The sequence below is a fragment of the Nannospalax galili genome, unplaced genomic scaffold, assembly GCF_000622305.1.
Source record: "Nannospalax galili isolate Female #2095 unplaced genomic scaffold, S.galili_v1.0 scaffold411, whole genome shotgun sequence".
In the NCBI taxonomy this organism is placed as follows: Eukaryota; Metazoa; Chordata; class Mammalia; order Rodentia; family Spalacidae; genus Nannospalax; species Nannospalax galili.
In genome coordinates this window covers 790,567-814,479 of record NW_008329714.1, presented here as the reverse complement: position 1 = coordinate 814,479, position 23,913 = coordinate 790,567, and the positions used below count along the sequence as shown (strand labels likewise).

The following is a 23,913-nucleotide window of genomic DNA, read 5'->3' as shown; positions in this document are numbered from 1 at the left end:
TCATACATGAACCGAGTCTAGCGGTCACTTGTAGTTAGAGTCTCTGTGACATCAGGAGTTCTGTGTGGTGTCCAGGACAGGCTTGGTGTATATTCAAGTGCTCAAAATTCCAGCATCATTTCTACCATCAAGTGCCCTGGTCCTGGGCAATTTTCACAGGCTGCTGCTGCCCCTTGCTGCTGAGCACTGGAATGAGAGTCTGCCACCAGGCTTCCACGTTCCAGCTACTCCAGAACTTAACACCAGAAAGAGGGTTAAGAGTGGGAAGGACTTGCTGGGCGTGGTGGCACACATCTTTAATCCCAGCACTCGGGAGGCAGAGGCAGCCTGTTCTACATGGTGAGTTCCAGGACAGCTGGGGCTACAAGGAGACCCTGTCTCAAAAAGACCAAAAAAAAAAAAAAAAAGTGGGAAGGACCATGGTAACCCAGGCCATCAGGTTCCAGATTTGCACCAGAACCTTTTCATAAACAAGTCTTACAGGTTGGTTGGTGGGGGGGGGGGGTTTAAAAGACTAGAATTCCTTCTTGTAAACTAACAGGGTTTGAAAGACTAGTGTTTAATGATGCCTACATTGTGGAGGGAGCATGAGCTGCAACAATGGCAACTTGCCACAAATGGCACAGAGCCTTGATTCCCAAGGTGTGCACGTGTGTGTGTGTAAATGCAAAGACCTTGGAGTATCCTGGAGAGGCAGTTGGGGCCTGAGCCATTTCTGTAGTTCCCGGTGTGTGAGAACCATTTGTGTACTGCTTACTTAAGGTAATTAAGAGGGCCAGACTGGATAGGCAGGGAACAGAGGACACAGCCAAGGACATATGGCTCTGTGGGTGGCAGGTCAGGGGTGAGAGGGTGTGTCCATGAGGCACAGTGCCATTTTCCATCTCCTCGGTGAGGGGTGACAGGCAGGGTTGAGGCTGGGAGCCACCACCCAGTTCAGGTCTGGTGACTGGGAATGGGTGGCAGTCAGTGCTTAATATGTCTTCTAAATTTGAAGTCAGGCACACATTCTAGCTCCATAGTCACTAACACTCCCTGGCTGCTAACCAGAGGTCACCATCCTCATTTATGTTCCCAGGGGCCTTGGAGACATCTCAGCTTCCACCTGGTGTGAAGTTCCTGGAGACCTTTGTGCACAGCATGAGAGGACAGTCAGCTAGCTGCCTGGGTAGGTAGATGATGGATGGACAGTGGATGAGGATAAGTGAGTGGGCTGGATAGACTGAGGACTGGTGGGGAGAGGGAGAGGCTATGTAAATGAATGTTCACACAAGCCCTATATCTGCTTGAGCTGTATCCTGAATCCCCATGTTCTTCTCCAAAACATGTTCCCAGATGGTCTTGAGTCCATGGGAGGCCTGGGGAGGAAAGGCATCTACTGAGTCCTCAAATTCATGCTTGGTGTCCCTTAGCTCCCCAGACCTTCAAGGGAGGCCTGCTAGCCCCATCTCAGCTGAGCAGAAAAAGGCCCTGCTGGATGTAAGGGGTAGTATTGAAGTTATGGCTTCCCAACTTATAGCACATCCCAAATAGCAGGCACTAACCTAAAAACAGGCCACACCTGTTATTCTACCTTGGGACAGGGTTTCATGTATTCCAGGCTTCCCTGAAACCTGCTATGTAGCAAGGGATGACCATCTTCTTACCTCCACCTCCTGAATGGTGGGATTACAGGTATGCCCACCCGGCCTGAACACACTGTAAAATGGCTGTGCCGGATTCCCACCCTCACTCCTTGCATGGGTGTGACTTACAGCAGCCAGTACCATGATGGTGACCAGACAGGGTACAAGTTTGGGAGAGGCCACTAAGTGCCACAGCCATCAATGAGCATGAGATGTGGATAAAGAGGGGCCTGGGACTGGGGAGGCTCAGGCCAGGAGTGGGGAGTGGCCTGTCACATACTGAGGGCAAGTCCCCTGCTGTTGGGACTTGTTTGCATTTTTCAGGAAAAGATGGAGATCTAAGTTTTTTCCCAAGGTGAAAACTCAATTATAATTTTTATAATTACTTATTTTGTAGTTATTTTTATGTATATTGTTTGGTATGCATGTTAAGTGTACCATGTGCATGTAGTGCCCAGAGAGGCCAGAAGAGGGCACTGGATTCTCTGGAACTGGAGTTACAGATCATTGATAGCCTTCATGTGGGTGCTGGGAATGAAAGAGCAAGAGCAGTCAATGCTCTTAACCACTCAATCTCTCCAGCACCAAACTGAAGGTTTTTAACTTTATTAAGAACAAGTTAAATGTCATGTGCTAGATAACTTCATGGGACCAGATACTCCCCTCCCCCTATCCTCAGGCTTAACAAGGTCAGGAGCCGCCCTGCCCTATTGGACGGACAGGCCTGGAACCTCCTGAGCGCTGTGTGCTGCCCCCTCCCAGGGCTGGGCAGCCTGGGTGCACCTGTACATGTCCTGATCCTGGAGCAGCCATGCTTTGCTGGGTTATAGCTTAAAGCACAAGGATCTCTTGGGAAACAACTGTTAGGAAAATACATAAAACTAAACGCATTTGATTTAACTTTAATTAAAAAATAAATAAATACATGCCAAGGGGGCTTGTATCTAATGAGGAAAGAAAAGACAAAGTAAAATGGACAAAATCTACCTACAGGCCTTACTTTTGACAGGCAGGGATCCCCTTGGGAGTCAATGAGACCCTGGCTAGATCCAGTACGAGTTGGGATGCCCTGCCTGAGGAGGAACACAGGTCCTATGGTCCCCTGGTGACCTGTCTCCGAGAAGCCATTCCTCTCCCAGTCTGAATGGTGTGGCCTGAGCTGGTGACCTCTGATGACTCATGTGGTGGCAGCCTCTGTCCCTCAACAGCAGCCACCTCTCCAGATGCTGTTGGTGCTAGAGCAGCAGGGTGGAGGGGACCAAAGTTATCCACCAGAGCTGCATCAACATTCATATGCTGAAGAGGGCTCATGGGACAGTCCAGGATGAGCGGCAGAGCATAGGCAGTGGTCTTTGCCAAGGGTGGCATAAAGGCAGGCCCACCAGCTTGGAGGGAAGGCCTATAAATGGATCCACTTGTTCCAGTTGATGTCGTGGGGGAAGACACGGCCCAGGCGGATGGTGCAGTCCAGTGTAGGCTCATAGAAAGCGATGGTGCTCCCGGAGCCAGAGGGTGCCCCGGCCTCAGAGGTCTGGCCGAGGCCCTCCACCACAGGCCTGGAGAAGAGTGAGACAACCGCTGGCTTCCTCAGCAGGCGCTTCCGGATACAGCCAAGGGACTCCAGGCCCTGAGGACATAGACACATGGAATTACCAGGGCTTTGGCCCATTTGTTTGGGGACCTGGTCTTGTAGCATTTATGAAATGCACTCTACTAGGGAGCTGTTCTTAGGGCAGGAGGCGCATAAACATCACCTTGGGAGGCAGGCAGGGCCTAGCAGGATGATTTAGGCCAAGGTGGCCAGGAGAGAGGACAGTGGGAATGGGAGCCACAGTGACAGGGACCTCTGAAGGACAGGAGCTCTTCCCACCAGCCTGACTGGCCCCACATGAAGCCTGGCCTGGATGTGCTACAATTCGGGGACTGTCAAGACTGAATGTAGTACTAGCTCATCAGGAAGCTGGGGCCCAGAGCATCCTGGGTATGGGAGCTCAGAGCAGCCACCTGTCCAGGCTGGGAAGCAGCTGCCTGTAGGAGGTAGTGGGTGCAGTCCCCAGCTCCCAGCCAGGCTCCTGAGGGTTGTGAGCATGTGACCCTGGTATAGAACAAGTCAGAGAAGACTGGAGTGCAGATCGATATAGGAAGGTTGTAGTGGGGCAGGCCTTGGACATGGACCCAAGGAACTGGGAGCCTGCTGCTGGGGTAGGCTGCAGCCAGTCAGGAGAGAAGGGGACCAAGAGCCAAGCAGGAGCCCAACAGCAGATCCCTCTGCCAATGGCTAAGGTGATTACACTGCGGGTAAAGCCTCCTGGGGCCCTGTGTTGAGTGGCCCTCCATGGACCTGACTCCACCTGTGCCCCCCCACCCCCCAGCACAATTGTGCTGATGCCCTGGGCCCTACCCGGAGCAGCTCAAGCACAGCAACTGGCTGCAGGACGCCCTGGTAGTACTGCAGTAGGCAGTTCTCTGGCACACCCGGCCTGGACATGACGTGGTACAGCACGGCCTCCATCATGCCCTTGCACACTGGCACGTTCAGGCGCCCATCCACACCACGCCATGGGCGGCCAATGAAACACACACGCTCGCAGCCACTGTGAAACAAGCACTCAATGTTAGGGTGAGGGTGGGACAAGGAAGGGGACACACTTGTCTGCCTGCTGCTCTCTGGTCTTCATCTGCCCCACTGGCTGGGTGAATGGCTCCTCCCACTGAGTTCACTCACAGACGTCGTCATGTAGCACCTCTGCCCAGAAGCTGTGCCCTGGGCCAAAGGCACAAAGACACAAATGCAACTACTAATCCAGGGCTGGTGGGCTACATGGACCCAGGTGTGGGACAGGCCCCAGACTTGTCAGATAAGTGGCTCTGGCAGCCATGGGTGAGCCTTGGAGGGTACCATCTAGGCCCTGTGGGTCAGACACAGGGCACAAGGCTTTGCAGGGCTGAGCTACACACATGATGAGAGGTGCCTCTCCACCGCCTGAGGGGTATAGCCTTCCTGATGTGCTACAAGGACAGAGGAACTTCCAAGTTCTGGTTAATCTGTTCACATGTGAGCTAGTGGACCCTCTCCTCATGGTACAATGGGTATGAGGGCATGGGGGTGGGGGGCTCTGGGAGGCCCCAGTGATGTGCCAGTAGAAGCAGCTGACTGGGGCTTCTTTTCTTGGTGAGTGCAATGGGCAGCCTGGAGGATGTTGTGGGTACTACAACTGCTAGCACTGCAGCTCCTTGCCACAAAGGCCTCTCCAGCGTCCCTGGCTGGGAACCTCTGTTCAGGTCAAACCACCCTGGCCTATACCCCACAAAGGAGCCTCATGCCAATGACTGACACTAGGTCACCAGACTGGGAGCCAAAGTCACGTTTCACCCCATGTTCTGACTCATCACACAGGCCTAAGAACCCCACTCACCTCTCCCATGCTGCCTGGGCCATGTTGCTCTCTGAAAGTCCAAGTCCTGAGAGAGAGGAAAAGATGGTAGGGTCTTAGAGGGCAAAGTGGGAGGCCATGTCCCCCACCCCCTCATTCAGTAGGCACTGAAACAGGTAAGTAGTCACCCGAAAGATAGCCCTCCTCCCAGTGTGATGCTCCTGGTGGCTGAAGCCAGGGCATCATGGATAGGGCCGGGACACAGCACAGTTGCAGAGCTGATCCTAGCCTGAGGGACCCAGGTGCAGGGAAGCCAGCAAGCCCACACAGGAGCCACAGGATTGAATGCAGAAAGCTCTCAGGCAAAAGAGCCCAAAGGACAGCAGCAGATGCCACAAGGAAAGGCCCTGCCATTGGCCAAGGTGCTTTAGGCTTCTGGGAGTGAGTATGCTCTGTCCAGAGAACCTTCCTGCTGTGCTGTCACACCTGTCCAGCTCTCCAGTGGACACACAGTAGAGCTTTGCTGTGACCAGCTGAAGCCTCTGGGTGGCAGGGCAGGTTCCTAGTCTCAGAGGTAGGGCTGGGCCAGTCAAGTGAGGAACAGAGACTACAGAGAGGTGTTAAGGTTGATACCTCTTGGGTCTTCAGAGCCTTCTGGAAGCTGGAAATCATAGCTCAGTTGTTCTAGGCTTGAGACACCAACCCCTTCCTGGTTCTCCTGCCTGGCGCCCCCTGCACCTGCATCTTCAGGAGCTGTGAGCAGAGTCAAGGCCTGGGTCTGCGTGTGTTCTGCCCTGGACCAGGGGCTGGCCGCCATGCGAATGTCCTGTAGTGTGGGCCTCTTGGTGGGGAGCCTTGGGGCCTCCTCCACATCAGCCTCAGGGTTCTGACTAGAGCAGTGCACACGCTTTTTGGTGCTGTGGGGGCTGACTGGAGGCACGGCCTGCTCCTCAGAAGTGCTGTCCTCATTGGCAGGCCCCTCAGGGAGTCTGGTTTGGGGGTCATCCTCTGTGGCCTTGGCATCTAGCTCTGTGTCTCTCAGACGCATTGAGTGCAGGAGCCAGGGATGGGCAGAGGCCATGGCCACCAGGCGCACAGTGCTGCCTCCGACTTCCATCACCTGCTGCTGATCCAAGAGGTCCTAGGAGAAGCAAGAGACACAGGGATTTGTCTGGAAGGGAGTTAGGTGGATGACAAAATGTCAAACATGAGCAGGCAGCAAGGCCAGGTCCAAAAAGATGGCCCTGTGTGGCTCTCTATGGCACGATACATCCAGATGCCTGAACTTTACAGTACAGTTGCACCCCCACTGCCAATGTGATTTTACAAGTCTCCCCATGGCGTGGACTTGCAGTCCAGATCTAGCATGTTTTCCTCCAAAGTGGTCACTATTCCAGTACAAAGACAATATTCCTCCCATGTGTATGCCACACCTGCTCCCACTGTCTGCATCTGTCCAGGAAGTGCCCCAGGAGTCACTATCAACCTTTCTGTTTCTATAAACTGTACAAATCCAGTGACAGCCAGACTCAGACCTTACACTCTAGAATACAGGTCTAGGGTAGGTGCTGTGGGCACAGCAGAAGCTGCCTGGCCTACTACTCTCTTGTGATCAGTAGGCTCTTCCTCCAAAGCCTAAGAATATTCCTTCTCCAGGCTGTGGGTTAGTTCTCAGGGATACAAGCAAGAGCAGTGAACACTTTAACACCGCTGAATGGCACTCCCTGCCCTAAGGGCTCCTTAGACAGCCCTAGACCCATCTCCAATCTGACTGGGTTTCCTGGAGCACCCTGTGTCTCCAGGTCTCCCAGCCCTCAAAGACTCATAGCTCCAGTTGGCTCCTCATTCTGAAGACCCCAGATGGAGGCCTCCATGGCCAGTTTGCATCCTGCCACCTGCAGCTAACACCAGTTGCAGCATGCTTTGGACTCAAGGGTGACTTAGTCCAACAGACCAGGAAGGTAATGAGGTGAGTCTAGAAGGTACAGGAGGCTTGTGTGTAGTGGAGACACAAGAGTCAGGATGTGGCTTATCCCAAGGACAGGTAGCTGCTACAGGGTTCAGTTACTTCCTATACCTGGGAAAAGCTGGAGTTGGGGAACATGTCCTGACTTTTAAATGGTAGCAACCAATTTAATTAAGGGGGGAATCCCAGTACCCCCCCCCCAACACACACACATACTAAGCCCATCTTGCAGTATGCGCCTGGCCTGGAGTGGTAAGCTTTGCAACCCCCATGCTCCCAGCTTGGCTCACCTGGACATAGTCTTGGAATGTCCTGGTGCGCTCACCGGCTATCTTCTCCAAGACCCAGAACTGCCTACTTAGCCTTTCCCTGTCAACCCCAAAGCAGTCGGCAGCAGCCACAGCCTGCAAGATGTCCAGGGAGGCAACCACGTCCTCAGGACTATATCCAGACAGCACCACCTGCTGGGCAAACTCTTCTAGACTGCAGGTGCGCAACTGGGGGTCCACCAGACTGGTGAAAGAGTCGGGGAGGCAGGAGGGTCCCACCTGGAGCTCTTCTAGAGGTGTGGCTGTGAACCCTAAGACCAGGAGGAGAGCAGTATTAGCCCACAGAAGGCTTTTGAGGCCCATTACTTGTGGGGTGCTAAGGTGGGATCTGTACCAGTCTGTTGCTTCTCAGGCAGTCATGGGGTCAGCTTCTGGGATCACAATGGACTAGCAGTCTGGCTCTCAGTATGTGATGATGGGCCTGACTGCAGCCCCTGCCACCATGACAGTGCTGGATACATGTTAGACTGGGGCCTGTGAAGCCTGATGTTCAGCACCCTGGCCAGGTTCACTGAAACCCATGTGCTTCTTACCTACCCAGACTCTGTGTGACACCCTGAGGCCCCTTCCAATGCAGTCAGGCTTGTGCCTTGGGAAGGCCTTTTGAAGGGGTCTTTGCTAAGACCATGGTCTACAGATTGGCACTGTATTTTTGCCTGCTCCAAACCCTAGACAAAGCAGAGTTGTGACTGTGCATAAAAAGTAACATCAAATACCACCCACTTTGTCCATGTGGGCTGCAGGGAAGAAGAAGAGGAAGAGAGGCCAGTGGGAAGGGAAGAGGAAAAGCTCAGGCTATTTAGAGTCTCCCAGGTGACCAGCAGTGGGCCCAGTGGCAGAAGTGTTATATCAACCATGGAGAAGGTAGGAGGCCAGCAAGAGCTGAATACCCATCCTTCACAGCCAAGAGTCAAAGGACAAGATTTTAAAAGTGTCACAAAGTAGCCGGGCATGGCGGTGCACGCCTTTAATCCCAGCACTTGGGAGGCAGCGATCTCTCTGTGAGTTCAAGGCCAGCCTGGTCTACACAGTGAGTTCCAGGACAGCTGGGGCTAGAGGGAGACCCTGTCTCAAAAAGACAAAAAAAAAAAGGTGTGAAGTGTGAGACTCAGGGGAAGGTATCAAAGAGGGTAAGAGGCATGAAGCATGGGCAGGGCTCTGAGCTGCTAGTGACAGAAGTGCCACTCTCTACACCTGTGGGGGCTGTGTGCCTGGCTGGAGTACTAGGAGGAGCCACAGGGTTGCCCCTAGCTGTGGCAGGACACTCACCCTGGGTGGGCCCAAGCTGGGTAGGTGCAGGAGTGCTGCGGAGCCGGAACTTCACCTGGCAGGAGTTGACTACAATGCTGTCGTTGGGGTTCAGGTTGCGTGTGCTGACCATGCCAGGCATTGTGTAGTAGCCCCTCATCAGCAAGTACTTGGTGTGTGAGGCCTGGTGGGCTTTTACCTCTACACCCTGGCGCTTGGCCCCCGAGCCTTCATCCAGGTCCTCCTCCTCCTCGTCATCATCCAAGCCCCCATCCTTTCCTAGGCTGCAGGAGAGGAGATGAAGTGGTGGGACTCAGATTCCCCTCAACTGGTGACAGCACCTAGCTGTCAGCACACACCACTTCTGATCCTCCCTGCTACACTAACCCTTCCCACACACCTGTCTCTACCTGGGATACCTTCAAATGTCCTGTCCAAAGTCTCTGCCTCCCCATGAAGTCCCAGCTCAGCTTGGCCATCAGAAGGACCCTGGACCTACATTTCTTTCCCTGATGTGCTTCTGTATACCCTCAGGAGGCACATATACACAAGAACATGTATGTATACCACACACACACAGACCAGAGTTGAGCAAACAAGCCTGTCTATGCCATTAGGCAATGATGATGCCTAATGCCCCAAGAATCTGCCTCCCTAAACTGTGACCAGAGCCATATGCATGGTGCAAGCTCTTGACTCTGACCTTTTCATAACCTCACTCTCCACCATGGAGCTGTCGACCACCACAATCTGCTCTGGGATTCTGACATCCACAGAGAGCAGCCCCAGGGAGAAGAGGGCCAGGGTTGTCACACAGTTTCCTCCAGGGCTGTCCAAAGAAAATGCCACCAGATCACTTGGGGGGTCGCTGTTATCCAGATCTTTGAAGGAAAAATGATCAGGCTGGTCTTGCATGCCGGCAGCCAGAAGTCTCTGGTAGAATTGGAAAGATTCTGTGCAGATGGTGCTGGGAAACCGCCAGGTGAAGAGCCTGCAGAGAGAAAGCAGGGGCCCACTGAAGAGCAGCTGTAGAAGCAAGCCTTCATTGTGCCACAGTCCGTGAAAGTATGCTCAAAGCTGCTGCACCTTGCCCCCTGAAGCCCTCTTGCCCACTTTGACGCCACCTTGTGATCCAATGCAGTCCAGACATTTCTTCCCCAGTCACCTTGTACCTCTGAGGTGGGGCTGTCTTTTCATCTAACCCAAAGGCTTTGTAGACCCCATGCCAACAACTGCTGACCCAAGGAGGAGGTTTCTCCTTTTGTGATAGTAACTGCATACAAGGGTGGAAGGACACCGGTGTCCAATATCACTGTATGCAGATGTGAGTAGAGACCCAAGAGGTGTTTCCCTATCTGCTGGGCATACCCATGCCTTCTGCCACTGCTCCCTCCCCAGAAGCAAAAGGACTCAAGGTCATCAGAATGAGAACCTGAGAAGCAGGAAGTGCCTGGAGTACCAGGCAAAGGCATAGGGGAGGCCAAAAGAACTTGGGGTGGGCTCTTACACTATGCAAACGTGGCCCCCAGGAGTGACATGCCATGCCACATCAGCACGAGGGGCTTCCCTGCCTGAAAGCAGAGGCTGTGGTGTAGAAGCTCTAGCTCTACCCTGCCCAGCCCAGAAGGGTACATGTACTACATGGGGGTGGGATGGAGAGGAGTGGGGTGGGGGGTAAGGATATAAGGCCAGCCCACAGGGAGGATGCACTGGCATTGGATTGCTTATGAAACTTGAAACTGACAAGGTACACACCACCTGCTTCCTGGCCCAGCCTCTTACATAGTTCTCCTGCACAAGAGAGATAGGCAGTACAAGAGAAGCCCTTCCCTGGCAGAGAACACATCTTGCTCCTGAGATGAACTGAAAGGTCAGGGCTACCCTCCAAAGGGCACTCAGCACACACTCACTTGTAGTAGGACTGGGACAGCTGGTAGGACATGGGCACAAAGGGTACTGCACGGTTCTTCTTGGGGCCCTGTGTGTGGCTGACACGGCGCCGGTTGACCAGGCTCTTCTTCTGGCACTCCATGAAGGCACGAACCAGCACGGGCTCCCGGAACTCCCGGTAGAGGCGGAAGATCTATAATGGTACATGGCAGGGTGAGGTGACTGGCCCACTGGGTGGAGCTGGAGCACTGCAGAGTAGAGGCTACAGGGGCCGCTCAGGAAGGCTGGCTCAGCTGATCAGCTCCTGAAGATCTCCAAGGGGCCCCTGGGATTTCCTAGTGACGGAGGACAGTGAAGCATGAGAGCTAGGTGACACTCTTAAGGCTATACTTTGAGGTGGGAATGGAACCAAGGAGAGGAGAGTAGCCTCACCTCTGAGGAGCTGAGCAGTCAGTAGGGCCTTGGGCCACATGGTGGGGTTTCTTGGAGGGGTTGATTTCTCTAGGCAGTCTGTCTGCCAGGCCTGGGTGTGCACATATTCAAGGCCCCATGGGGAAGACTGTATGGGGTAGAAGGAATGCCAAGATGGCAGTTTTTCATTTTTTCCTCCCTATAGAGAAGTGGCACAGAAGCTGCAGTCAGGACCAGCGACCAGCCTTCTGTAATGTCTGCTCTGTGGCTGGGCACATCTCTAAACACCTGCTGCTGTATGCCGGACCATGTTGACCATGGCTATGGCATTTACCCACTTGGATCCTGAGAGACCAGGCTGTTGTAAGATGGCAACCCAACAAATGCCTGGCATGCTTGCAGCACCCACTTACTCCTAGTACTGTTCTCTGGAATCTGGGCTGAACCTCTGCCATCATTGCTGATGGCTCTCTGGTCCTCACTGCCAGCTTCTGGCAGACACAGATGCATCCTGCTTGCTCTGGGGGATGGAAAGCTGGGGGCCCAGTGGTCTTTCTCACATGACTTCCTCAGGGGGACAAGGCTAGACTTGGGCACCTCCCAGCTGAGCCTGGGAGCCCCTGGTGATGGGAGCAGATTTAGAGCAGTGGTGCTACTGGGCCTGGCTTTGCTATTAATTGGTGGTTGTCTTCTTTCTTCTCTGGGGCTGAGGAAGGCAGGATCCCCCAGGCCCATTGGCCCTGCCTCACAGGAAAGGTTTTGTTTTTACCTTTTTTTTTTTTTTTGGTCTTTTTTGAGACAGGGTCTCCCTGTAGCCACAGCTGTCCTGGAACTCACTATATAGACCAGGCTGGCCTTGAACTCACAGAGATCCACCTGCCTCTGCCTCCCAAGTGCTGGGATTAAAGGCATGCGCCACCACGCCCGGCTTCCTTTTTTCTTTTTGAACAAGCATAAGCTCAACAAACAACTGGTATGGGTGGCTGTGTCTGCCTTTCTGTCTACTCTCTCTGCATTTCATGCTCACATGATGCTCCATGTTCTCCAGATGCAGGATGCCCATGAAGCTAAGGGGCCAGTGGCACTGGTAACGAGGTTCTCACTTTGAGCTGTGTACTTTTTCTGGGCATAAACCTGAGAGAGAGGAGACAGTAAGTGCTGCCTGGCAACAAGTGCATGGGGTGTTTGCTGGGCCTCTAGATTTGGAGTCCTAGGTGTCCCTGTAGGGCGCAACTGTATCAGCTGACTTAAAGCTTGAGAGATCACTGGGAGGAGGGAGGGGTCTGCTGAGGCCTGGCCGCTATTGTCAATGTCCAGGGACAGGACAGTGCTCTGAGGCAAAGTATCAGAAAGCACCTTCCTTCAGAAGCCCTACTCTCTCCAGCCATGCAGCCCCACTCCCTGGCTGGGATGCACGAAGAAAGCAGCATGACCTGATCAGCAGCAAGCACTGAGCAAGCACCCACTGCTCTCTATTTCTTGACTGTAAATGCAATGTGGCCAGCTGCTTCAACTTCCTAGGCATTAGACTGTACCCTTGAACTGTGATTGGAAATAAACTATCTCTTGAGTTGCTTATCAGATCACTTGACCACAGCAACAGGAAAAGAAACTAGACAGTGGGCTGGGGTCCCTATAATCAGCATCAGGGACAGGGAGGACCTGGTTTGCTAGCACCCTGTCGTTCCACTCCTGCCTGAACCTGGGAGTAGCTAGGGTCAGTATGTTGAAGAAAGTGCTCAGGAGGCTGTGGCTTGATAAATCAGTAAATAAACAAAACTCCCAAGAAATAAGGACAAAGGAAACTCAAGTACAAGCCTGGGCACTGAGGCCCCTGAGCCCGACAGCTAAGAGGAACAGGAGTGAGCACCCACATGTTCTGGTCTCTTTGGGACCACGTCCTAACTGTGCTGAGGCTGGCACCCACCTGGAAGGACTGGCAGGAATTGGATTGGCTGTTGGAGAGGGACAGCGTGCTCTGGATCAGGTTCTGCAGCACCAGGAAGTGGATGTCCTCCACGCTGAAACACAGGAGGTACCAGAGTTGCACAAGGCTGCTGGCCCATGGCAACTCTCATCATGGGGTGAGTGCACACATGTCAAACTCCTAAAGGATATTTCAATTTCATGCAAGTGACATGAAGGCCAGACTCCAAACAAAATAAATGACAGCTCCTAGGACTTTCTAATTGGTCAAGATTCACAGCAAAAAAATTCCCAGTCAGATGCCTGTCTGTAATTCCAGAACTGGGGAGGCTGAGATGGGACACTCATGAGTTCAAGGCCAGCCTGGCTTACAGAGCAAGTTCCAGGTCAGTACGAGTAAAACGGTGAGATAGTTTCAACAAAACAAAAGTTTTCCCTTAGTGGGCAGTGGATGATATGACATGGAACCAATTTGTAAGCTACCTTTAGGCAGGTAGTGCATGTGTTTTCTTTTGCTCTGATTATAAATGAGAAAGAGGATCGTTTTTTCCACTGCATTATAGAGCTAAAATCGGACTGAGTATCTGAGATGGGAAAAAAAAAAAAACAAAAAACAAATCAGCTCTGCTGGGCTGAGTTCACATCCTATGCATCCCACCTTCAGGCCAGGCTGGGGACATCAGAGGTTAGGGCTTGACCAACTTCCTCTGTAAAGGGCCAGACAGACTCCATAGGCTCTGTGAAAACCATTTAGCACAACAAAGACACCATAGCCAACACATCAAACGAACATGGCTTGTGTTCCAGTAAAATTTTATTTATATAAAAGGTGGCGGGTTAGACTTGGCCTTAGATTATCCCATTTAGGCTGTAGTTTACAAAAAGGAACTTGAGCTGGACATGGTGGCGCACACCTTTAATCCCAGTACTTGGGAGGCAGAGGCAGGCAGATCTCTGTGAGTTCACAGCCAGCCTGGTCTACATGGCAAGTTCCAGGTCAGCTGGGACTATAGGGAGACCCTGTCTTAAAAACACCAAACACAAACAAACAAAAAAAAGCAAAAGCAGAATGAAGAATAAAGTTGAATTTAAACAAAACAAAATGCAAAAAGGCTTGTGCTGCGGAGATGGCTCGGTGATTAAGAGCACTGGCTGCTCTTGCAGAGGACCTCAGTTTGATTCCCAGCACCCACATGGCAGCTAACAACCATCTGTGACTCCAGCTCCAGGGGAATATGACACCCTCTTCTGACCTCTCTGACACTGTACAGCACAGGTGCACTCATATACATGCAGGCAATACATTCACACACAAAAAATAAAAAATTAAGTATTTTTTTTAAAAAAGGAACTTACCTATTAAGTTCATCCTCTTTCCTGACACGATCTTTTTCATATCCGATTGCCAAAACTCGGTATCTGTAGAAAACAGAAGAGCATGCTGGTGGGCACAGCAGCTCTCCACAGAACTGCCACTTGCTCATGTTGGTCATTCACTGCTGAAGTGCAGCACATGCTGAACTGACGTAAGTCAGAGACCACACATGGAAATTGCAAACACACACCAAGTTCCACCCATCCGACAAGCCTCATTCTTGTGAATGAGGGCTGGGGAAGTGACCTCTTACAATCATGAAGCATGGCAGGGACACCCAAGTCAGCAGGGAGCTACTGTCCATTGCCAATAGAGCAGGATGTAAAACTGTGGGCTCACTGTGAGCAGAAGACAAGCAAAGACAGGAGACTACAAGAAAGTACCCACAGGTAATTGGGGCGGTTATGGTGTGTTTGCATGTGTGTGGGTGCACATATGTGTGTAGGTCTGAGTGTATGTGTGTGTGGAGGCCAAACGCCTTGAGTGTCTTTCTCGATGGTTCTTTGCATTATATATTGAGGCAGGGTCTTTCACATACCTAGAGCTCATCATTCAGCTAGTCTAGCTAGACAGAGATGCCCAGTCTCTGCCTCCCGAATGCTGGGATTAGAAGCCTAGCATGTGTACCTAGCATTTACATGGATGTTAGGGATCCACCCCATCTCACAGAAACCCAGTAGGAAGGTGTCTGAGGCTGAAGGTAGGAAGAGGGATGAGCAGAGGAACTAAACTGAACGAAGGTTAGAGTGCCTTGGTGAGAAGTGTGTTTTAGTGATCTCTTGTGCTTACACAATAATATACCACATGTATAAAAACATCATGCACCTTATAAATACATACCATTATCATTTGTCAATTGAAAGTAAATGAGTTGGGTATAGTGATAAATACCAGTAATCCAGCACTTGGGAGGCTGAAGCTGGAGGATTCTGAGTGCAAGGCCAGCCTAGGCTAGCTACATAGCAAGATCCTGCCTCAAAAAAACTGAAGACTACCTCTCATGGTATCAGTTGCCAAGGAAGAAAATCAATCAGTGGTCTTACCCAGCTGTGAAGCCCAATAAACAAATGGCCCAGCAAACTATCACTATTGGTGCAGTGCTGGCACTTTTATCTTGGGGATACTCAAGAGCTGTCTAAATGCAATTAAGGCTGGCTCAATGGGAGGGAACTCATGTGTAGTATAATAAACAGCCAAATACATGGCTGGAGAGGTCATAGATCTGAAAAAAAATCTACATTTGCCATATCCTTAGACCAATGTTATTTCTTACGTTATTCTAAATATGCATCTTCATATTTACAAACAAATGTACCTTTCACCCCTCATCAAAAAAGTTTCTTTTTGTAATAGATGGAAACTTTTTACAGAGTTCCAGACCTAGCCAAATGCAGAGAGTAAGTGTCTACATTTAATGGTGATGGCATGCACAAGTCCTATGCAAGCTCAAATCACACAAAATCCCAGCATAGAAACAGAGAAGTGGGTAAGAAATCCCACTAAGGACCATTAAGCAATTGATGGTTGCTGTGAGGGGGAAAGACAGTGTCCTATAGGGCTGGGACTCTTGGTGGGCCCAGTGGATAGATCCACACTGAAGGACACTGGGAGACACAAATACGCTATAGGTCATACTACATACTCTATAAGAGAGTTCATTAAATTGGGCAAGGGGTAGGGGGAGAGGAATGGAAAGGGGAGTAGGTCTAAATGCCATCAAGCTATAGTGTGTAAAAATTCAATAAAAACAAAATAAAAAGCTAAACAAGAAAAAAAAACAAAAAAAAACTAAGGGCTGGGGCTCTGCAAAGATGGTTAAGAGCACTGGCTACTCTTACAGAGGATTAGGGTTTGGTTCCAAGCACCTACAGGGCAGGTAACAACCATCTGTAACTCCAGTTTCAGGGGATTTGACATCTTTGTCTGACCTCTGCAGGCACTGCACACAAGTGCTGCACTTGCATGCATGCAGGCAAAACACTCATACACATAAAATAAAAATTAAAAAACCAAATTTAAAAAAATTAAAACAAAAAGCAACTGAGGGTTTAGAGGCTCAGCTCAGGGAAAGTGTATTTCCACAGCATGTGTAAGGTCTTGATTTAACTGCTAGCCCTAGAAAAGAAAAATAAATCACACAAAAAAGCAGCAGTGTTTTGAATGGCAGGAAAAAAGAACATTTCCAGTCTTTTCTTTGAGCTTCATGAAGCATCACTTTACACAAAGTTCCAGTAAATACAAAGGAAACCACAGAACTGACTTTGGGAAAACATGGCTATTCATTAAGTCATTCCTTTGGTTACTAGAAAACAAAGTTGAGTGAAATCTCTACTATTACTTTGCAATAGTAAATTCTTGCTAAAATCTTGTGCCAAGAAAAAGCACCTTTCTAGAAAAATCAGTGTTTTAGTCAAATGGAGAAAGCACAGAAGCTTGTTTCACTGTCTTGCCTGCAGGACTGCTTAGGGTCAAGGACAGAGCTCAATACCCATACCTGCAGAGCTCTTTTTTCAAAATCCTTAACCGTCTTCTTTTGGGATTACAAGTTGCCTCTAGGTGGACAAATCACTGAGATAGTTTTAAGTCCAAGCATAAATCACATATCCATGCATGTGAATTCTAGGGAGTGATTTACTGCCAAGAAAGAACAACGCCCAGCAAACAGCTAAAAGGTGTTAATTCTAGTAAGACCAAAGTGGGGTGTGGTGATACATGTCTAATAATCCCAGAGCTGGAGAGGCTGAGGCAGGAGGAACGCCCCAAGTCTGACACTAGCTTGGGCTACAGAGTGACTTCAAGGTCAGCCTGTGCTACATAAGGCAATCTGCCCTCCCTCTCTTCCCCATGTACAAGCAAATTACTATGGAGACCTGGCAGACTCTGTTTATGAAAAATTAAGAAACACAGGGGTCTGGAGGGCTTCCTCCATGAGGATTTGGGGGAAGGGGGGTTAAGAGGACTTCCTCCACGAGGGTAGGGGTAGGGGAGGAAGAGGGCTTTTCAGTGTGGATTGGGATGATGAAGAGGGATCCTCCTCTGGACGATGCTGTAAAAATGGGCCTGGTTCACCATCCTTCTGACTACCCTGGTTCTGTTCTCGCACTAGTGTGTTCTTCCAGAACACAACTGGTTGAGCAAGAAACCAAGCATGGGACCTGGCACTGCTTACAGTGTACAGCACTGTGACTCTGCCTGGGAACAGTGGTTGTGCATGACGACCTGGCTGCTGCCCTAGACACTGAACACCAGGGGTCCCACAGCCCCTCTCCTCTCCTCTCCTCTCCTCTCCTCCCCTCCCCTCCTCTCCTCTCCTCTCCTCTCTCTCTCACCCCTGGTGACTATATGGTGTACAGCCTGATACTTTGGATGCATTCTGTAAGAAATAAATCATTATGTCCCATTTTCAGTATGAAGTATCTTTAGAGCTCATCAATGAATTTCAGATAAGGGATATTGATTTCCTCCCTCCCTCCCTCCCTCCCTCCCTCCCTCCCTCCCTCCCTCCCTCCCTCCCTCCTTCCTTCCTTCCTTCCATTTTACAGTCTCCTCATATGTAAAAAGTGAGCCAATCCAGCAAGAGGTGCCCACCTGACATGGGCCTGGATTAATTAAGTGGGAAAGGGGACATATGTCCAAAGAGTGCAGGACTGGGAGTTAGCTTCCTTTCAGGTGACCTGAAATCAGAGGGTCAACTGTAAGGTGAAGTATAACCAGGCAGGCACAGTCCAGCTGGCTGATCTCTGCTTTCTACCTCAAAGTTCAAGGCTCTGCTCATGACTCAGCACAGGGTACCTACTTGGCAAACAGCTCTTGCAGTGTGTTGGGGATCTCAAGGTTGGGGTTCCTTAGGCCAGAGCTGAACTTCTCTTTCAGCTTCTCCACAAACTCTTTAAACTCCTTGGCACAAACCTATGATGCAAGAGAGATGTCACAATTTCGCATTACAGAGGGGCTGTGTGTGCACCAAGGACAACTCGGACAAACTCCTATGGCACCAATGCCCAGAAACAACAGACATGCTGCCCTCCCCACCTTTCCCACCCCTACCCAGAGTCTACCTGTCACCAGAGCAACAAACACTCACTGTTCTGCCAGGGATCTGGACACTCTGGGGTCAAGTAAAAACTGATCTTCATGCCGGAACCCACCTCCTCCAGCCCCAGAAGGGAAGAGGCAAACAAAACCCCTGCATAGTCTCAAGCATGCACAAGGAAGCTATAGCTGCCAGACCTGTGCTGTCCTACGACCTCCCTTTTCTCAGCTGGATTCTCTGTGGCTGCCCTATGTAAGATGACCTCCTTGAGTTCCTCCAGCCCCACACTCACATGGACCCTAAACCAGCCCCTCCTGCACACATGTGGGCAGCCACTTCCTCCACTGTCGCAGTGAAGTCTGCACTGGCCTCACATCCTCCCTGCAGCTCAGCCCCGACAAGAAAAGCTAACAGCTCAGGATCATATGCAGCAACAGAAGTAGGACTTTTTCCCTGGACCTGACAGGGCAGCCCACAAATTCTGTCCCACCTGGGGTATTGCTGTGCTCCAAGGGGGTTGTACTCCCTCACTTCATTGCCTCCGCTCAGCTGTTCCAGGCTTCCAGGTCTCAAGCCAGAGTAGACACCTCCGGAAAGCCCTCAGGAGCAGACATGTCCACAGCCTATCCCTTATCTAGTCTTTCTTACTAGAAGAGGTGCCCTGATTTGGTCTGGGGATAGGATAACTGGTTTCTCAGGATAAGCCAGGGTATGAAACCACCTGTGCTACCTCAAACTCTATTATCAGGTCACTCTGCCTAGCCATGTGATCTGGGCCTGCTGGGGGTTTCCGGAAGATTCTGCCCCTAAGGCTCTGTGCTCTAGATGGGACACCTGAACTCTAAGGTTTATCTGTAACCTAGGGTGACAGTATAGGATGAACCTGGGGATGAGCTCTTTGCCCATTCCAGCTTGAACGCAACCCACCACCCAAGGACTGCTTGGTTTGTGGGACAGGTGAGGCCTTTCGCCTCACGAGGCTGCATGTACTTCGGTGTTCCTGATCCTCTCCAGTCCCCGGACCCCCTCCTTCCTCATCTGGAAGCAGGCTCCCCATGTGGTGATGGCCAGCACCTTCTCTACCTGTCCCATCTCGCTTCCCTGGCAGCAGGCCTGACATGAGTATAGCAAGGTCTAAGGTGGTATGAGAGTGGGCCAAGCACACAGCCAGGGCAGAGGCACCTGGGCCTGCACAGCTACTTCATCCTCATCAGCCACCGCCTGGCCCACCTGACAGTGAACCCAGAAGCAGCTTTCTAGAGTCTGCTGTCTCCAGTTTCTAAAGAACTGCTTTGTTCTCTTAACAAATAGGTCCCAGGCTCAGCGGCATTTGAAAGTAACAAGTCAAATGTGGTCATTTTCAAAACTGATGTCTGCAGCCAGAGCCAATGGTCCAAAGGACTGACCAGTAGACTCCATGTTTGTAGGGTCCTAAGGGCCCTACATTCACAGCACGCTGGGCTCTGCCTCTGTGTGGGACCTACCTTTGGGTCTTCATAGTTATCCTTGCGGCTCATGAAATCACCAACAAGTGCCTTATCCTGGTACACCTCTGCCAGGCAGACCCTGTGGGAGGAAGAGTCAGTGATATTGCAAGTTGGACTCACGTCTTGTTCTAAATGAGCATTAGAACCTGCTGGCCTCAACTTTCTGGCCTTGGCTCCCTGAGAGCTATGATCTACCTAAGTGACTGCTAGACAACTGGCTTTGGGGAACGAGCACTGTAGAGTGCGCTCTGAACCCAATTCAAGTCAGGCTGGTCATGGCTCATACCTTCCATCTGGCTTCCATCTTCTACAGGGAGACTGAGGATAGTGATACTCTCCCTACAGCCCCACCTCATCACAGGGATTTGGCTAGAACCAAAGGAGGCAGCCGGGATGTAAGTGTGTGTGTGTAGCTTGGTGGCACACACCTTTAATCCCAGGCACTTGGGAGGCAGAGGTGGGAGGACCTTTTTGAGATCGAGGCCAGCCTGGTCTCCACAGCAAGTGAGTTGGGGGCCATCTATGGCTATAGGGAGATCTTGTCTCAAAAAAGACAAAGTTTTAAACTATTACACACTGATAATTGCTATTAGAGCTCCTGGTCCATAGCACTGCTTCTACCTATCAGTCTGTCCATGTCTGAGCTAAGTGGAGCTGGCCTGCCTAAAGGGAATGAAGGAGAAGTGAGCAGCACGTGTGCCTGCCATCCCAGCTGTCAGGGAAAGGGAAAGGCCAGTCAGGCAGGGCAGGGGTGGCCATCCTTACTACCATCATTCCACCTTCCAGGTAAGCAAATGGCCATGTCCTCAATATACAGGCCAGGGGCGCCTGCAGGGAAGATGGAACCCCAGGCCTGCTGACCTGGATTCCTCCTTTTTCTTGTGCCCCAGCCTGTGTTGGGGAAGTGCCAGGGAGGCCAGGTTTCAGACCTCACTCCCTGTCAACTCCCTGTCGTCCAGATACATCCTCTCTCTGGATATTTCTTCTTCTGAATAAAATAGGACTAGGTAGACACTTTTCCTTCGGACAGAATTCATTCATGGAAGGAACGAGAATATTCTATGCATAGGGAAAGTGGCTCCATACAAGAAACGCTGTGGTCACATCTTGTAGGCTCTTAATGTAGTCATCTCACCCCATTAGGACTGTCTGGAGGTGTTTGTGTGGTAAGGGTGAGAAAGGCTACAGAACTGGCCTGTGTATAGTCTTTTTCTCCATGGTCCAGCTGACTACAGATTGCGTGCAATGCAGGATCACTCCATGATCAGGGACAACAGTAGAGGAAGTTTTTCTGTCCTTGCCCCTCACTCAACCTGAATGCTATTGGTGGCATGCCTGGGTACCTTCCAGCTTTACTGAAGCTTTCTGGCCTTCCCTCCTTAGTCCCCTTATGGAAGGAGATGGGGGGTGGGGGGCTGAAGGGCCTGAGTGCTTTACTGCTTGGCCTGTGAGGAGATGGTAGGTTGGCTCTGTGGTATACTTTGTGATTCCTAGGCATCTGCTGTCCCAAGGCCTGGAACACAGGCAGAAGCACTTTCAGAAAGCCAGCTCTGCTGAGGGGTGGGTCCCAATATGTCCAATGACTCTGGATCTGTCTAGCTTTGTCCTGGGAATGAGCTCCATGAGGAATTTCTGGGGCCACTTTTGAGAGCTAACAGCACTAATGCCATTCAGGCCCATTTCCACATGGAGCTCTTGGACAAACACAGTCTCACCCTATGAGCCTCACTCTGCACCTACTTCCAAGGGGGCTCGAATACCCAAATAAGGTCACATATGTGAAAGTGCCCAGAACCACACCCAACCCTGGAAAAGTCAAGTCTGTCCCATTTGCAAACTTCTACACCTGCATTGCCAGCCGGAACACGTAGCGTACTCCATCTGGATTCTACACCCGAGTCTCAGCAAGTGGGAGGAAGAGGGAGAAAAGTAGCTACAGGCACTGGCCTAAGAGCCTGGTGATCGAGCTGCAAACATGGCTTACTTATAGTTCATAAAGGCCTGGGGGTTTTTGACTATGTAGCGAGCTCTTCGTCCGACTGAGTAAGAGGTCTTATCCAAGGACTCTTCAAAGGTAGCATGCAAAATGTCCCGTACAACCTGCCAGGTGACAAATGGTCCTTTCACCTGCATCAAATACAGAGTGACATAGTTACTGCAGTCCATGTTCCAGGCAGCTAACAGACAGGAGTGGGAACCAGTGTGTCCTAGGAGCCTGTTTCTCTAGGAAGGCTCAAAGCTATTACCTTACATCTGTCTACCCACATTAGTTGGCTCTGGCCATGTGCCAAGTACCAAGTGTGGCCTGGGTACCAAAGAGAACATGCTCTCAACGCCCTATGTGTGGGAAGTGTGCTTTCTGGCAAGCACGGTGTTGGGAGGTGCTGAGGGTGCTGGGTGGTACTACCGGGAAAGACAGAGTACCAGTAAGGTTAAGAGAACAGAAAATGTGCTTAGGCAGAGGGTTTTCTTGTTTGTCTTTCTTTTTCTAAGTGTTTTCAGATAGGTGTTCTGAGACAAGGTCTTCTCTATATAGTTAGGGCTGGCCTGGAACTTCTGACCCTCCTGCTTCTGACTCCTGAGTGTTAGGATGATGGTTGTATACCACTATGCTGAGCAGGGAGGTTTTAAAAGGTCACATGTGCTGTATCACAGGCCTTACCCATACTGGCAAAGATACCAGACTCGGAACACGTCAGAAACTACCACACAGGGCTGGCTGAGGGCACTTGCTCCTCTTCCAGCCTCCATGACCCAAGTTCAATTCCCAGCACCCATGTTGGGAGGCTTACAACCACCTTTAACTCCAGCTCCAGGGCCAGACTGTCTTCTGGCCTCTACAGGCACCCGTAAGTTTAAAAAAAATTAAAAAAATTTATTTATTATTTATTATTTTTATTTTATGTGTATGTGTGTATTGCCAAAAAAAAAGAACAGAACACGCAGGAAGGAGCTTGAGGACAGGTGATTTTCTGAACACCTCCAAGTGAGTGGAGGTCTGTGGGAGTCTCCTGGCTCCTAGTCACCAGTGCTACAGCAAACAGACACACAAAAGGCAGGGGACAGAGGTCAGGATAGGAGTGACTGTCTCTCCAGTTCTTCCTTGGGAAGCAGCAGAGACAGGATTTAGGAGAGGGTGGGGTGCAAGGATCAGGGACAAATGGAGCAGAAAGCAGGGATGGGAAAGCATCATAGCCTGTGAGTCTTGACTTCTGGTTGGCACACCAACAAGCAGCACATGCCAGCCTTAGGAGCTGCCTTACTTGGTGGTACTGCCCACAGGGGCCTGCCCTGGCTGATGCAGAGCTCATATTCTGCTGGCTTCTGCAAAGCAGACTGGGTGGACATTTGCCTGTGCCTAGCTGCACACTGTGGTGGTCAGGACAGCACTAAGCAAGAAGCACAGAGCCAGGAGTCATGAGGTGCCATGGAATTGTGGGGTACAGGAGCTATGGCTGTGAAATCTCTGTCACTGTGAGGAGAGGCAATGAAGGGAAGATACAATGAGCATGGACAGTGAGCCTACATGGTGGGGAATGAAGGTAGAATGCCTTCAGGGCCAGGCCACAGCCATTGTTACCAGCTCCTGGATTCCACCAATACAGTATGGAAGACTGGGCAGTAGCATCATGCTAGGGCTGTGATCAGGAAAAAAAATGTGAAGTGTCTCTGCCTTAGGGGAGTCAGACCAGGGGCACCAAAGGCGAAAAGCAGGAGTTTGGGGCACACAGAGCTACTACAGATACAAAGCAGGAGAGGGAGGTATAAGCAGACGAAGAGCACAACAGAGCAACCTGCTCTGCTGCGGTTAGGCAAAAGCGTACACACATCTAACTGAAGGTTAGAAGAAATGTACGAGTGCACAACAGTGCAGGTGCATAAAATTCTGAGAAATGGTATTTCTCAGTGGCCAAGAGGAGGGAGTAAGATACCTAGAGTCACAGCCTTCCCAGCAGGGCAAAGGACTGCTGGGGAGCAGTGATGATGGGTGCCTTGGTGGGAGTGGGGTGATGGGTACCTTGGTGTTAAGGACATTACTGGCAATTCGGCAGAGCATGAGTAGTCCGTCCTCTTGCATGGACCAGGAGACACGCAGCCGGGTCATCATCCGTAGGGCGTTCTGGTCAGCCTCATCTTGGTAACGCAGTTTTTTACTTTTGGCTTCCGGGTGCTCTCCTAGAAACACCAGGGGAGAGGTGAGGGGCCTGGAACGATTGGCTTGCTCTTCTTCCAGAGGGAAAGCCCCCCC

The 23,913-nt window shown here is 51.0% G+C and overlaps 1 protein-coding gene across 1 annotated transcript in view; it reads right to left on the bottom strand.

The window, feature by feature from the left end:
* Positions 1 to 2,507: 2,507 nt before the first annotated feature.
* Gtf3c1 (general transcription factor IIIC subunit 1) overlaps positions 2,508 to 23,913 on the bottom strand; it is an 80,064-nt gene continuing 58,658 nt past the window's right edge. Inside the window, 15 exon segments of the mRNA XM_008841695.3 lie at positions 2,508 to 3,042; positions 3,044 to 3,252; positions 4,027 to 4,219; positions 5,042 to 5,087; positions 5,633 to 6,140; positions 7,256 to 7,545; positions 8,564 to 8,826; positions 9,246 to 9,533; positions 10,453 to 10,625; positions 12,771 to 12,864; positions 14,126 to 14,188; positions 17,941 to 18,053; positions 19,662 to 19,743; positions 21,649 to 21,791; positions 23,683 to 23,840. Coding sequence (XP_008839917.2) covers positions 2,718 to 3,042; positions 3,044 to 3,252; positions 4,027 to 4,219; positions 5,042 to 5,087; positions 5,633 to 6,140; positions 7,256 to 7,545; positions 8,564 to 8,826; positions 9,246 to 9,533; positions 10,453 to 10,625; positions 12,771 to 12,864; positions 14,126 to 14,188; positions 17,941 to 18,053; positions 19,662 to 19,743; positions 21,649 to 21,791; positions 23,683 to 23,840 — 2,948 coding nt within the window. The 3' untranslated portion in view covers positions 2,508 to 2,717.